Source organism: Phoca vitulina, unplaced genomic scaffold (assembly GCF_004348235.1).
Source record: "Phoca vitulina isolate PV1807 unplaced genomic scaffold, GSC_HSeal_1.0 scaffold1, whole genome shotgun sequence".
In the NCBI taxonomy this organism is placed as follows: Eukaryota; Metazoa; Chordata; class Mammalia; order Carnivora; family Phocidae; genus Phoca; species Phoca vitulina.
Window position 1 is genome coordinate 54308938 of NW_022589704.1, and position 16328 is coordinate 54325265.

General features: G+C 37.8%; 1 protein-coding gene across 1 annotated transcript in view; it reads left to right on the plus strand.

The window, feature by feature from the left end:
* Nucleotides 1–16328, plus strand: part of PDE11A (phosphodiesterase 11A) — a 382098-nt gene that overhangs the window by 45416 nt on the left and 320354 nt on the right. Inside the window, exon 2 of the mRNA XM_032407415.1 lies at nucleotides 5800–5958. Coding sequence (XP_032263306.1) covers nucleotides 5800–5958 — 159 coding nt within the window. The remainder of the gene's footprint in view (nucleotides 1–5799; nucleotides 5959–16328) is intronic.

Below are 16328 nucleotides of genomic sequence, written 5' to 3' on the forward strand. Positions count from 1 at the left end.
TGGATGAGGCCCTTCTCCAGAGATACAAATTATCACAAAGGTAAGAACAGATGGGCCATGTCTACTCCAGAGTGGATTTTCAAGTCCAGTTTAACACAGTCCACCCCATCTGATAGGTGACCACTAGTATATGAGCTGCTCTCCTCGTTTCTTCCCATCTTAAGCCTCTCCCTATCAATGAATTTTATTGCTCTCACTAGTGACTAATCTCCTTATCATTCAGGACAGTTGTTCTCATATGAGAATCACCTATAAACATTTAAAAAATACCAATGCCTAATATTCATTGATTCGGTTTGGGGTGGAGCCCAGGCTCTGGTATTTTGAAAATCTTCTCAGGTAATTCTCACATGCAGCTTGTGATTTAGGTCACAAGATGCACCTCACCTTGCTTAATAAACTGATTCATCAACCTTCTTGACTTTGTTTATATGTAGACTTTCACCTTCATCTGGATCTCTTCCGTTCCAGTAAATGGCACTTCCATCCATAGTTTCTCAAATTTTCTTGGTTTCAATTTTTTATTTAAATTCTAGTTCGTGAACATATAGTGTATAGTGTATAGGAGTGTTCTACAGCTGAATATTAGTTTCAGGAGTAGAATTTAGTGATTCATCACTTACATATAATACCCAGTGCTCATCACAAGTGCTCCCCTTAATACCCATCACTCATTTAGCCCAGCGCCCACCCACCTCCCCTGCAGCAACCCTCAGGTTGTGCTCTATAGTTAAGAGTCTGTCTTATGGTTTCCTCTCTCGTTTTCCCCCATGTTCATCTGTTTCATTTCTTAAATTCTTAAATTTCTTAAATTTCATTTCTTAAATGAGTCACATAGTTTCTCAAATTAAAACTGAAGATATACTCTTCTTTTTCTAGTCCCCCATCCTCAACCAATCCATCAGGAAGTACTGTAGACTAAACTTCCAACCTATCTGTCTTCCTTCATTGCCTTTCTCTTAACCCAGACCATCCTCTTGCTTTGCCTGGACCACTGAAATTTCCTAATTGGTTTCTCATATTCCAATCCTGTATCATCTTCCACAAAGTTCTTAATTTTTTAAAAATGGTTTTAAACTTTTTATTATAAAATCTTGCAAATATTTAGATGGAAATAAGCCCTCAAGGTTTATAAAATCTTAACATTGTATTATATTTGCTTCACAATTGTTTTTTTTTTCTAAAGAAGGAAAACTTAAAAAAAAAAAAAAAAGGAAGGAAAACCATTGGTAGAGTTGAAACCTCCTCTATACCCCTCCCTGACGCCATTTCCCCCTTCCTTCCCAAAGGTAACCACTTACATAAATTTAGAGTTTATTATTCTCATGTATGCTTTATACTTCCGGTACATATTTGAATCCATACATAGTGTTTAGTATCGTTTTTAAATATTAGTGGTATTATGTAGATGGTATCAGATTACAGGTTGTTTATTTTACTTAACATGTTTTTGATATTCATATTAACATAAGCAGCTTTAGTTTATTCATTAAAATTGTTGTATAGTATGGTATCAGAACAAGAGATCATAATTTGTTTATTTTTCTATTGACCAACATTGAAATGGTTTTTCATTTTTTCTTTTCATAATTGATGTTACAGTCAACATTTGTATATTTCTTTTCTGTACATGTGCAAAAGTATCTCTAAATATACACTAAGGAATGAAATGTGGGGCCTTAGGGCCTTTCCAACTTTTCTATATTTTTGCATAATTGCAGTACAATCTTAAAGAAAAACTCCTAACACTCAAAAAAATTATTTTGGAGCACCTACGATATGCCTGTAAGAAGCAGGAAACCAGAGAGACAAAATCTGGGCTGTCTTAGATCTTATATATTAATGGAGGGAGAACAAGTAAACTAATAAGATGATTTCAGGGAATGCTAAGTGCTGGATAATGAGTCATATCATCCTCTGCTTTAAGATCTTCAATGACGTTTAGGGTTAATGTTATAACTCCTTTCCAAGCCTGTAAGACTTGCTACCGTCTGGCCCCTGCCTCCCTCCTTTCTCCCTTTGACTCCCTGTGCTTTTGCCACACTGACCTTGGAGTTTGGGGAACTTACTAAGCTTTTTCCTTCTTCAGGACCTTCACATGTATTGTTATAGCTTCCTGGAAAGTTCTTCCCAACTTTCTTTGTTAAGTCTTTTTTTTTTTTTTTTTTTTTTAAGATTTTATTTACTTATTTGACAGAGAGAGAGATAGCGAGAACAGGAACACAAGCAGGGGGAGTGGGAGAGGGAGAAGCAGGCTTCTTGCTGAGCAGGGAGTCCAATGTGGGGCTCGATCCCAGGACTCTGGGATCATGACCTGCACCGAAGGCAGATGCTTAACGACTGAGCCACCCAGGTGCCCCTCTTTGGCTAATTCTTACTCATGATGCAAGCCATAGCTTACTTGTCCTGTTTTCAGATAGACCATAGAAATAGGTCCCTCCTGTTAAGTCTCTCTCAGGGCACCCTGTTCTTTTCCTAGTATCACTTACTACAATACATGATTATACATTTATATGTCATCTGCCTCACCTACTAGATTGCAGGTCTGTGAAGGCAGGGATGATGCCTCTCTTGCTTCCTGCCGTATCTCCTAGCTCACAGCTTGACATATAATGGTTCTTTGGTGAATTTTTAAAAAAATTAATACAAATTAATGTTTTTCTGAAAGTTTCGTTGCAGACTCATTTTGAGCAGGAGATTTGGTTTAGTTTGGGTTTTGATTTCCCTCTCTCCTTCAGGGCTTTTCTCTCCCTAACTAAGGGTTTAGGGTAGCTTCCATGAGTCCCCAGACCAGAACCAGGTCTTAGTATGGAGTTTAAGGGCTCCTGTCCTTGTGACACTAAAGATAACAGACTTCATCAGAAGGCCAACAGTTTTGAGGTTTTGAGGCTATCACCCCTGTCCACAGCCAGCCTCCCTCGCCTCTTAGATGAAATTCATAGCTCTAGATGGTGGTAGACAGTAGGGCTTTGTTGTTTTTTAAGCCTCTTTTAAGAAAGAATATTGAGGTCCTTGGGAGAAGCTTCACTCCACTCAGCCCCTTGCTTGAAGCAGTGAGCCTGGATCTAGTTTATCATCTTCCTTGGAATCTTTTTAGTCCCTGTTACCTTTTCTTTTTCTTTTCTTTTCTTTTTAAAAAGATTTTATTTCTTTGACAGAGAGAGAGAGAAAACATAAGTAGGCAGAGCAGTAGACAGAGGGAGAGGGAGAAGCAGGCTCCTCCCTGAGCAGAGAACCTCTGTTACCTTTTGAGGAGCCAGTCTCTTTTCTCCCTCTCTCTCTTTCTCTTTTCTTCCTCCTTCCCTCCCTCCCTCCCTTCCTTCTCTTTCTTACCATTTGAAAGTAAGTTGAAAGTTGGGACGCCTGGGTGGCTCAGTTAAGCATCTGCCTTCAGCTCAGGTCATGATCCCAGGGTCCTGGGATCAAGCCCTGCATTGGGCTCCCTGCTCCATGGGAAGCCTGCTTCTCCCTCTTCCACTCCCCCTGCTTGTGTTCCCTCTCTCGCCATGTCTCTGTCAAATAAATAAATAAAATCTTAAAAAAAAAAAAAAGAAAGTAAGTTGAAAGTATTATGACATTTCACACCAAAATGCTACATCATGTAATTATCCTAAAAAAATAACATTCTACATAATTACAATACCACTATCACACCTATGAAAGTTTATGTTGATAGAATATTACCTAATATAATTTCCGTGTTCAACTTTCTCTAATTATCACCCCTCCACACCCAGAAATTGCATAATAATTTTCAGTGAAGGATCACACATTTTATTTAGATTTCAGGTCTCAAGTCTTCTTTAAACCAGCACAGCTCCCATGGCCCTATTTTATTTTTATTTTAAAATTTTTTGTCTCTCACAATATTGACATTTTTGAAGAGCTCAGGTCAGACTTCTGATAGAATGACCAATAATCTGCATTTTTCTTAATTTTCTTTTTTTTTTTTAAGATTTTTATTTATTTATTTGACAGAGAGAGACACAGCGAGAGAGGGAACACAAGCAGGGGGAGTGGGAGAGGGAGAAGCAGGCTTCCAGCTGAGCAGGGAGCCCGATGCAGGGCTCGATCCCAGGACCCTGGGATTATGACCTGAGCCAAAGGCAGACGCTTAATGACTGAGCCACCCAGGCGTCCCTTAATTTTCTTTTCCTGAATGGTCAGATTCATGTTACACATTTGGAAAGAACACTCCATGTTTTTGATGATGTTGTGTCCTCATCACATCGCATTCCATCAGGAGGCATATGATATTATTTCCCATCAGGAGGCATATGAGTATTTTGTCTCCTTAGTGGTAATGCTAAGTTTGATTACTTGTTTAACGTGGTGTCCACCCAATCTCTTCACAATAAAGACATCTTTTTCTCTCTGAATGTAATAGGGAATCTTTGGGGTGGCACCCTAAGACTATGTGAATATTCTGTTTAACAACAACCTTTCACCCAGTGGTATTAGCATCCATTGATGATCCTTGCTTGTATATGTTATTATATTAGTAGTTGCAAAATAGATAATATATAATTTACCATTCCTTCTACATTTTTAATTAATTTATTTATTTTTAAAGATTTTATTTATTTATTTATTTGACAGAGGGATAGAGAGCACAAGTAGGCAGAGCGGCAGGCAGAGAGAGAGGGAGAAGCATACTCCCCGCTGAGCAGAGAGCCCAAAGTGGGACTCGATCCCAGCTCTCTGGGATCATGACCTGAGCTGAAGACAGACACTTAACCATCTGAGCCACCCAGGCGCCCCCGTTCTACATTTTTTAAGCTGACATTCTATAAAGAAGCTCTTTCTCGGGCGCCTGGGTGGCTCAGTCGTTAAGCGTCTGCCTTCGGCTCAGGTCATGATCCCAGGGTCCTGGGATCGAGTCCCACATCGGGCTCCCTGCTCAGCAGGAAGCCTGCTTCTCCCTCTCCCAGTCCCCTGCTTGTGTTCCTGCTCTCGCTATCTCTCTCTCTGTCAAATAAATAAATAAATAAATGTAGACTGACTCTAAGAAGTATGACAAAACTAATTATTAAAAAAAAAAAAAAAAAGAAGCTCTTTCTCTCCTCCCTCCCATCATACTGGTTTTTTTCTTTTTGTTTTTGTTTTTTTAAAAGTATCATTATGGGCTCATAGGTTCTTTTTGCATAGGACATTTTGACTAGAAGTAAAGTAGTGCTTTTCTGCATATATTTTCATAGTGCTTAATATGAATTTATTAGCTCTTTTTCTTATATGATACTTCATAATCAGTTGTCTATGTGAAATAACATATTTGAATAAATAGCATAGTGTGGAGCTCCATTAAAAACACTTGCCCCTGGGGGCTCAGTTGGGTAAGGATCCAACTCTTGATTTTGTCTCAGGTCATGATCTCAGAGTCCTGAGATCAAGCCCCATGTTGTGCTCCACGTTGGTCCCCACGATGGGCATGGAGCCTGCTTAAGATTTTCTCTCTCCCTCCCCATCTGCCCCTATCCCTGTTCTTGAGTGTGTGCTCCCTCTCTCTCTCAAAAACAAAACAAAAACAAAAACACTTGCCCCTTCCCCAACTTTGAGATGTTGTTGTAGTCACATTTAAAGTTTTTTCATCATTTACCATGGTTAACAACTATGGTAGTGATTTATTTTCATTTATTTTCCTTTGGTGACTTCAACATGAAATCAAATCTGGTATTGTTATTAAAAATTCATTGGGTAAAATTCCTAGTGATAAAATATAATACACAGAAATATACTTCTCTCCCCTTCTCCCTGACAACAATGCACATGCATTTAATGTCCTCTCTGTCTTATTTTTAGGATCGAAGGTTCAATGATGAAATTGACAAGCTAACTGGATACAAGACAAAATCACTATTGTGCATGCCTATCCGAAGCAGTGATGGTGAGATTATTGGTGTGGCCCAAGCGATAAATAAGATTCCTGAAGGTGTTCCATTTACTGAAGATGATGAAAAAGTAAGTTTTCATGCCTTTTGTGAGTTGTACTCTCCTTGATCATTGATTGCTGTTCTCCCTGAAAAGGACAGGACTTGTGTGAATAGTTGTTGGATTAACCTATTCATAGATCAAAGAGCTTTTTCTCGTGTTATACAAAATGTAATGGAAGTTTGGGATATTTCATAGAATGTGTTACAATTGAAAATAATTACTTCATCTTTTTCTTAGTTTACTTTTCATTGCAAGCCTCAGTAGTATTCTTTCCTTGGTCTTTATCTTCTGTATACATAAGCTTTTTAATTGAGGATCACACCACCACTACACATGGCCCAAGGGAAGATATGGAATTAGGAAGATGACTGTGTTTCAGAAACTCAACACTTGCTCTTGTGTTTTCATAACTACCATGAAGAATTGTTTTCTCAGTTCTTATATAAAAATCTCAATAAAATGAATGTTATTTAATTGTTATTCCAAATTACTAATAAAGAGAATGTTATTTTTGTCTCTGAAGAACAGTTGGCTTTGGTAGAAGTGATGTATTTTTGTTCTGAAATGTTAAGTTCTTTCACCATAGTTTATTCCAGCTCATATTAAAAAAGAGACTCTTCAAAAAGCTGGAGTTCTTTCTGACTTTGAAGCTCTTACCTTCATATTGAATAAAATCTGGTGGAATATTTATGAAATTTGTGGTAAAAGCTAATCTCAAATTAGTTTAAGTTTGATGACTGCCGTACACCTATTTGATTAAAAAAAACCACTTTATAATTTAACCTTCTGGATGTGAGCTTGCTATTTGCTAGTGCTAATTACTAATGTATTAAATGAATGCAAATGTTCTGGAACAAAAAGTCAGCATAAAATATGATTATAAGGAGACAAGATTTTTAAGTGAAGAGAGTCCTTTACTGAGGTCATATCTGTAGTTGAATTTGAATATCCCAAATCCCAGGAAAGGTTTATAAACCCTCAGAGCGTGATAGGACCTCAGACAATTTCTTACCGATTCAGTGAAAAACTACAGTGTGAAGACACTTGTGTTGGGGCTGTAGGAAGCACAAAGATAAAACCCAAGTGTTTATGCCATCCTGGAGCTGAACAAGGCAGAAGGCAAGATCATTAATAAGATGACCTAGAACATGCTATGAATGCCTAGGAAAGGGAGGGTTCATCTCACCTGAAGAACCTGAAGAGGCTTCTTGGAAGAGATGGCATTTGCTCTGATCTCTCAAGAAAGCCTAGGCTTCCATAAGACAGAGTTGGGTGAGAAGGTGAGGGCATTTAGGGATGTATACAATGTAGGCTGCCTCATTCACTCTGCAAATGCTTCCATGGAATGTACCGATAAAGCAAAAATGTTATTTTGTACCAATGTGACAGAGTCTTATAATAATGTGCCTCTTATAAGGATTCAGATAAAAGGATTAGAGTTTTGTGTTTTTCCAAACATACAACCACCTGCCCACGACATCTTCCAAACAGTTTAGTTTATGGATGGTAGTCCTGCCTTCACCCTGCCTCCTTCATTTAAAAGGATCCTGTTATATATTTAATTCTCATCTCTGATTGCACTTATGTTAGATTTGTTTTCTGAACTTCTCTCAGTAGATTTATACTTATGGCCTAGGGCTTCATGGGCTCTGAATGATTTACAGGGAAGGTCTACACTGGGCTTTGTCTTGAACAGCATCAGTGTTTAGCTCTATTGAGAATGAGGGTTGGGACGGAGGTCCAGCCCCACTAAGGACAAATGGGCCTGCTTTGGGTGAGACACTTAATCTTGTGACTCTCCTTTTTCTCCCCTGTCAACTATACTATTCACCATTTACAGCATGAGAATTAAATAAGATCATAAATTACCAATACTTTGTAAAATATAAGAAGCTAGGTAAATATAAAACATAAATTTTTATTTTTAAATTATCATTTTCCCAAGAGTTTGAAATGTTCTTTTATATTTGTCGCTTATCCTCAGGCAACTTATTTCTTAGATTCAACGTCATTTGAGTATCACATTTGTTCCATGTGTTATATTTTTCTCCTTTGCAATTATCCCATGTGCCCACAATTGCATTTTATTTTTCAGCCTCTACAATTCCCTCACCTGATTTAAAAACCCTACTCTAGTCTTACTTCTTGGATGAAGTCTTGCCAGTTAGGGCAAGTTGATTATGCTCATGCAGGTGACACTAGATGGAGAGTATTTTATCTCAACTTCTATATCTGGTTATTGTTTTTTCCTGCAGGGATTCTTGTGTTTATATTATAAACAAAACAGAAGTGGTGAAGAAGAAAAGCAGAAAACAAAATCTAGACATGATTAATGGGAAAGAACAAGATCTAGAGACTTGTTTCAAGAGAAGATGTTGTGACATAATGACTGCATATAGGCCATAGCAATAGTCTACCCTGGTTGAAATTCCATCTCTGCCATAGCTGTGTAACCTTGGGCAAGTTGCTTAGTTGTTTTGTGCTCCAATTTCCTCCTCTTGGAAGAGAGATGATAATAATAATACCTATTTCATGAGGCTATAGGGGGATTATATGAGAGAATATAGGGAGAGAACTTGGAAGAGCGCCTAGCACATAGTAAGTCCTCATAAAAAATTAGCTCTCACTGATAGCACATTAATACATGTGAGATACAGTCTGGTCTCTGTTTAAAAACTAGCTCTATATAAGTTGTCTATAAGTTTTTATTAATGACAGCCTATATACCTGTTCCACTATTGGAGTTACAACAATGAAATGAGGCTTATATGTCTTTATAAATTCACATTTCTCTTGTGTGATTGTTAATGCATAGAGTATTTTACTTGGCACAAGTAAAAAAGAAAAGTCTTGGCATAAGACTATGCTTATACTAATTTGTATTCTACTTTTTAGAGTTATTTCTTACATATATGTCCACATGTGAATGTAGTCTACATTTGCCATTATTAGATATTATGAAGTTTTTTTCTTTTTCTTTTTCTACATAGCCTAGTTTGCTTAGTCATTGTCCTATTACTGGAAATTTGGGTTATTTCCAGTTTTTCACTAATTCAAATAGCCCCTGAATGAACATCTTGAACAAATTACCTTTTTCTTTTGTGTTATTTCCTTGGGGTATATTCCAAAGACTGAAATTACTGAGTCAAAGGGCGAGAAAAGTTTTATAGCTCTCATTCCAAGATACAGATAGCTTTCGGGAATACTGAACCTATTTACCATAGTAGTAGCTTGCCTGTACCTCTTTTTTGCAGAGTCCTGCCACCTTTGTTCAGTCCCCATTTTAAAACTCAAATTAGTTTTCCGTAGTCTGCCAGGTGGCTTCAGACAACCTCCTCCCACACTCACCAGTATAACTTAAGCAACAGAAGTTTCAGTGTTGCCTGCAAGTAAGGAAGAAAGGAAGCGAACTGGAAGACCCGTGCTCAGTGCTAGGTAGGGGCTCCAGATCAGATAGCCTTCGAAGCAGGTTCAAGTCTTTGCCCTGCTGCTTATTAGCTGAGTGACCTTGAGTAAGTTGCTCAATTTTTCTTAGCCTCAGAATGTCTGTAATAGCGTTGTGGTGAGGGATAAAATAGATAGAGATGTAAAGTGCTTAAGGTAGCACTTACCAGTAAATGAACTTCATGAAATCTTGTCATCTATTTCAAAGTAGAACTAAAATAATTTGAACCTTATTTGTTATTTTACTTTATACACATAACTGCTATGTCATCGTTTGTATGGGTAGTGATAAATTTATTGCACATTTAGCGTAATATGATTTGTATGTCCTGATATCTTAAAATGTCAACTTCTGGAGAGCATCAGCTGTGTTGTGTTTGGTGTAATTCCAAATATTTTGCAATATGAGAATCAGTAAATTATTTGCCTGGGATAAATTGAAAATTAAAAGTGGTATATTCATTTCTAGGCCATTTATATATCTAACACAGTTGTGCATACATCATATTGTGTTTCTTGAAAATTCTATGCCTATATTTCAGTGGCTGTGCCGTATCACATAAAGTTGATTGAAAAGCCTGGAAAGGTCATCAAGATAATTTCCCACCAACCCTGCCCTCATCCAATGCAGGAATCTATACCTGACAGATGGTCATCCAGACCCTGCCTAAAAACTTCACTTTTAATGACTTTAAAAGCATCATACTCTTTAAAGTTCTTGCATAATAGCAGTAATTTTATCAGCAGTGGTTAAAGTTTTGTGTGAAATAACAGTCTACCATAGGCACATATTAATAATTTAAATTACATACTGACAAATTACTAGTTCTGTAATTCACGTTGGAAGTGCACACAAAGGCAGATCATACAAAGGAGATGACTGGAATTTCCTGGTTCACTTCATGGGTTTCTAGCAAATGTCCCTGTTCTTCAGTGATACGTATAAGCTAGCTGATTTAGGTGGTATGACTGTTCCTTTCATCCAATTAATTTATCACTTTGTTATTCTTGGGTGAGTAAAGAGAGGCACTATTTTGCAGAATAAAATGAGACCTGGATGGGGAGCAAACACCGGTTATCTATCAAGATGTAGGGGCAGGCCAGATGAAACCTGGAATATGGCAATGAACATGGGCTCTTATCTGCCCTTCCCAGTTTGCCCATACCTGGTCCCCAAAGGAGCCATTTCTTATTGCAGTATTTCATAAAGACGATGTCTATTACATTCACTTTCCAACAGCTGACATATAAGCAGCTGTGGCTTGAAGTTCTCCAGCTAATCTCAACAGGGTTTCTTTAGTGTGTGGTCACCTCTCTCCAGCTCATAATTCAGAATGTTCAGCCACCCTGCTGCTCTCCTTCATGCCAGCATGTTCAGACACCCTGCAGAGCTGGGATGCAGCCAACTGAGTTTGGCTACTGGGACTGGCCACATGCCAGCAATTCGTTATGGGTGACGCTGCCCTGCCAATTGGTGTGAAGGATGGTGCACGAATGATGCCAATGAGATTTGCAGAAGCTGGAGTTTTGTTATTGACAACAGGCCTGAAACTTCCAGCCAAGTAATGGGAAGGATTTGATAAGCTCTTGGCTTTACATTTTTAAGCTGTTCCTGATTGTGCAAAGGCTAATGTTTAGGATCCTGGTGAAATGTCAAGGGTGCAAAAGGTATTACAATTCATTTTGATGAGGAGCAGGGAAATTGAATACGTCTTGCTGATAGGGGTGACAAATTGGGGGTCCCAGAAGACTGAATGCAGCTCACAGATGTGTGACTTGCATGGAATTTGACTGGCATAAGACTGATTTTTTTTTTTTAAAGTCTTTGGCTGCCAGCTTTAGTTCTGCCATAATAGCTAATCCCTAAACAACTAGTCAGTTTAATAAAATCAGCTTTTTTTCTGTCATCTTCTAAAGAGTTAGTTTCTACACAAAGGTACTTTTCAACAAGTACTTTTTAAATAGTTGTTATTTTGAAAAATCTCTTGTATACATGGCTAGTGGTATTGCAATTCTGCCAGGCAAGTTTATGTGTTTTCTATTAATGCTCTGTTGTCTTTTGGATACTCAAATGCTAAATGAGCAGTGAATTAACTAATTGTAAGAAGTGGCCTTTGTATTATCTCATTTTCCCCACTTTTCTACCTATATTCCAATTAAGTTAGATTTTCAAAACTGTGGCAATAAAATTATAATTAAAAAATCAATGTTTAGGGGCTCCTGGGTGGCTCAGTCAGTTAAGCGTCTGACTCTTGATTTTGGCTCAGGTCATGAACACAGGGTCGTGAAATTGAGCCCCGTGTCAGGCTTGTACTCAGCGCGGAGTCTGCTTGAGATTCTCTCTCTCCCTCTGCCCCTCCCCCCACGCTCTCTCTCCCCCCCATAATAATAATAATAATAATAATAATAATAATAATAATTTTAGGTTTTAGAAGTCCTGGCAGATGGCTCTTGATTTCAAGTTATACTTGATCAATAAAATTGCAGTCCTAGAAAAATTTGGATGAAATCTCCTAACTTGTTGATTGCAATACTTTATCTACATTTAAACTGGCTAGTCACTGCACTATTTGCCTTCTAACAGCTATTACCCAGGTCCCATATGATCACTGTGAAACTACAAGAGCTTCAGAGACTCATTTGTTCATATTCAATGTATTCCCTGGACTCTATCTGGCCAAGAGGTTCAGAAACAAACAAGATCTACAGGAAAACCATTACCAACACAGTCCCTGTCAGAACTTAGGTTACACTTCAGGGAATTTTTCCTATTGGTGAAATACTGTTGTGGGCTTCTAGCTCTATTCTCTGCCTCTTCCTTAGGCAGTCTAACTTTGGGGTAAGAAGGCAGTTCTACCTGTTGGGACCATCTTAGGGGTTCACATTCAACACAAAATGGTCACTCTGTCCCAGATTTGGTCTTGTGCTTGACTTATGTTCGTATCTAACTGCACAAAAGTCTCTTCTTCTTTATCCTTTTCTAAGGTTTAAGTCCAAGTCTGATGTCTCAGATTTAAGGAGACACTATTCCGAAAGTGATTATTGTTTGTTCTTAATAGTGGTTCTAATATTTTATAGTGTAACATTTTTTCAGATGTCCCCAATGGTTGCAGTTGGATTTTGACTCACAATTAATTTAGAAAATATATAGTGACCAAATAATCAGGAAGTAAAAAAAACCTAGTAATACAACAATTGACAAAATGAGGGGCAGTGCCTACAGGGTGCATTTTATATTTCAGATGCAAATAATGCTTGGTATGCCTGTAAGTTTGCAGGCCCCTTGCAGAATTCTGATGTCATCAGATGACTGATAATGCTGGCATTTGTAATTTCCTGCTTTCTTAGTTTCTCTTTTTTATACCAAGGAAATGATAAGTGCTTAGATGCAGCATCCTTCTTTCCATCTCTTTCCATATACTTTGCTAAACCTTGGAAGGTAGCTTGCATTTAGCAAGAACATGAAATAGCAGGAACATGAAATAAATGAACTAAATAATTTACATGGCAATAACTGTTCCAATGCAAAATGGAGAGGATTTTGAGTGATCGTTGACCCGAACATCATTTTTAGCAGCTGAATAATGTTCCATTGTGTGGAGGAACCATTCACTGACTCACTACTGACTGAGTTTCTACTTAGTGGACACTATTTTTGAGGCACTGTTCCCAGTACTGGAGTTAAACTGATGAATAAGACGGACAAAAATTCCTCCTCTCTCCGAGTTTAATTCTTGTGGTAAAAACAGACAATAAATGAAGTAAATATTTAAGTATATAACATAACTTTAAGTAGTGATTAGATGTATAATTTTTATAAATTAGATAATTAGACAATATTTTCTGTTGCTTCTATTTATATGACTGTGCTTTACTAAGGCTAGGTAATATCAAAAGGGCTCACGATAAAATAGTGTCTTTTACTAGGGAGCGGGATTTGATCCAAAACTCCTTCTCAAATAACTATGATAAATTGTGATGGACTCTTCAACTGAATCTCTTTCTTTTTTTCCTCTAAACTCCAGGTGTTCATGTAAAGTGTGTGTCCCTCTAGGCTGCCTTAGGCGCTAAACTTGAAGTACAAGAAAGTGTTGTCTTTTTATTGTGCTTACCCCAAATATCTTTGTGCTGCATCTGCTCATGAGTATCACGCTGTAATCAAGGTATCAAACTACCACCAACTGAACTGGGGATGTTAAGAGACCTGACGACCTTAAACCTGACACTGCCAGGCTATAGATATATAGAGCTGGATGGACAGGACTCTGGGGCATCTGCGAGGGAAAGGTCAGGGGCTGAGAGGAGTTCAGTGCATTCTGATTTTCAGGGACTGATAATACACCTATGGCTTTTACTAGCTGGCAGGACATGAAATATTCTTATTTGTCAAGCCACTTCTAAAAGTGCAAAATGACAAAAAACTGTCATATAAACTCTATGTCTGATTTGTACATGGCTTGGACAAGGGAGGATGATATGCAATCAGCAGATCAGAAATAAATAAGCACTTGTTGGCAAGAAGAATTATTTCTAAAGAACTAGAACAGGGTGTTGTGGATTCTTGGTTAGCAAAGCTTTCAAATTAAGACAGATTAAGACTGTCCTTGAATAATTAGTTTTGTGTTACTGTCTGAATAAAACAGCAGGGTTTCTTCTTTTCACCTTAGAGGCTGAAATACTTGAATTGGAATTTTGAAAACTTAGGTCAAGGGCGCCTGGGTGGCTCAGTTGTTAAGCGTCTGCCTTCGGCTCAGGTCATGGTCCCGGGGTTCTGGGATCGAGCCCCGCATCGGGCTCCCTGCTCTGCGGGAGGCCTGCTTCTCCCTCTCCCACTCCCCCTGCTTGTGTTCCTTCTCTCGCTGTGTCTCTCTCTGTCAAATAAATAAAAATCTTTAATAAAAAAAAAAAAAAAAAGAAAACTTAGGTCAAATTCTTTTTTGATTAAAAGTGAAAGTTAGGTGATGAGTTTAATAAGTTCTTTATAGATTTTGGATACTAGCCCTTTATCTGCTATGTCATTTGCAAATATCTTCTCCCATTCTGTCGGTTGTCTTTTGGTTTTGGACGATGGACTCTGAAAAACAAACTGAGGGTTCTAGAGGGGAGGGGGGTGGGAGGATGGGTTAGCCTGGTGATGGGTATTAAAGAGGGCACGTTCTGCATGGAGCACTGGGTGTTATGCACAAGCAATGAATCATGGAACACTACATCAAAAACTAATGATGTCGGGGAGGGGGGTGGGAGGATGGGTTAGCCTGGTGATGGGTATTAAAGAGGGCACATTCTGCATGGAGCACTGGGTGTTATGCACAAACAATGAATCATGGAACACTACATCTAAAACTAATGATGTAATGTATGGGGATTAACATAACAATAAAAAATTAAAAAAAACTAATGATGTAATGTATGGTGATTAACATAACATAATAATAATAAAAAAATACATACAAAAAAAGTGAAAGTAGAATTCCAAGTACATTTGGCTATCTTTGAATTAGCCATCTCGGTCTTTCTTGTTTTATTTTCCTTTCCTTTTATGAACGATTATTTTCTAAGAGTAGTGCAAGCCTATTACAGAAAATTTGCAAAGTACAAAAATAAAGGGAAAACTAAAATCACCCATAATCCTAACTTTCAGAAGTAATTCTGTTAATATTCTTGGTGTATTTCTTTATGTTTATTATTTTTGCCTATGAATGAAGGTATATTTCCAAATTTGCATCATGTAGCATGATACCTGGTATTTTGTCATGCTTTAAACACTTCTTCAAGGAGGTAATTTAAATGTTTGCATTATGTTCTATCATGTAATTATACAATAGTTTATTTAATCATTTTTTTTCCCCCTCAGCATTTAGGTTGTTTCCAAAATCATGTTCTGGGCTCCTGAGTGGCTCAACTGGTTGAGTGGTCCACTCTTGATTTCTGCTCAGGTCATGATCTCAGGGTCTTGGGATCGAGCCCCTTGTGGGCTCTGCACTCAATGGGGAGTCTGCTTGAGGATTCTCTCTCTCCCTCTCCCTCTGCTCCTGCCCCTGCTCATGCACTCTCTCTCTCTCAAATAAATAAATCTTAAAAAAAAAATCATGTTCTAATAAAATTACAGTGAATGAACTTCTTTATAAATAAACCTTGGATTCCATCTTAGGATAGCTATATTAAGTTGCTGTTTTGTAAGTCAAAAATATTGGTAATTTTCTATAGTTCAAACTGATGCTTAGGGTTACTGGGTCAAGGAGCTTGAACATTAGTAATTTTTACAACAGCTGTATTGTGGTATAATTCCATGCCATACAATTCATTCATTTAAAGCATACAATTCAGTGGTTTTTAGTATATTTGTAGAGATGTGTAACTATCACCACATTCAATTTGAGAAAATTTTCATCACCCCACAAGAAACCCCATATCCATCAGCAGTCATTCTCATTTGCCTCCAGCCCTCTCAGTTTTAGGCAACCAACAATGTACTTCCTATCTTTGTGGATTTGCCTATTTGGGGCAATTTGTATAAATGGAATAATACAATATGTGGTCCTCAGTGACAGGCTTCTTTCACTTAGCATAATGTTTTCAAGATTCATCCATGTTGCAGGATGTATCAGTGTTACTTCATTTCTTTTGGTGGCGGGATAAAATTCTGTTATATGGATACACCACATTTTATTTATCCATTCCTCAGTTGATAGACATTTGGGTTGCTTCTACTTCTTGACTTTTATGAATAATGCTGCTGTGAACATTTGCATACCTGTTTTCATTTTTCTTGGATATGTACCTAGGAGTGGAATTGCTGAGTCATATGATAGCTCTAATGTTTAACCTTTTAAGGAGCTACCAGACATTTTCCAAAATGGCTGCACTATTTTACATTTCCACCAACAGTGTATGAGTGTTCTAATTTCTCCACATCCTTGCCAATACTTGTTATTATGAGTCTTTTTGATGAC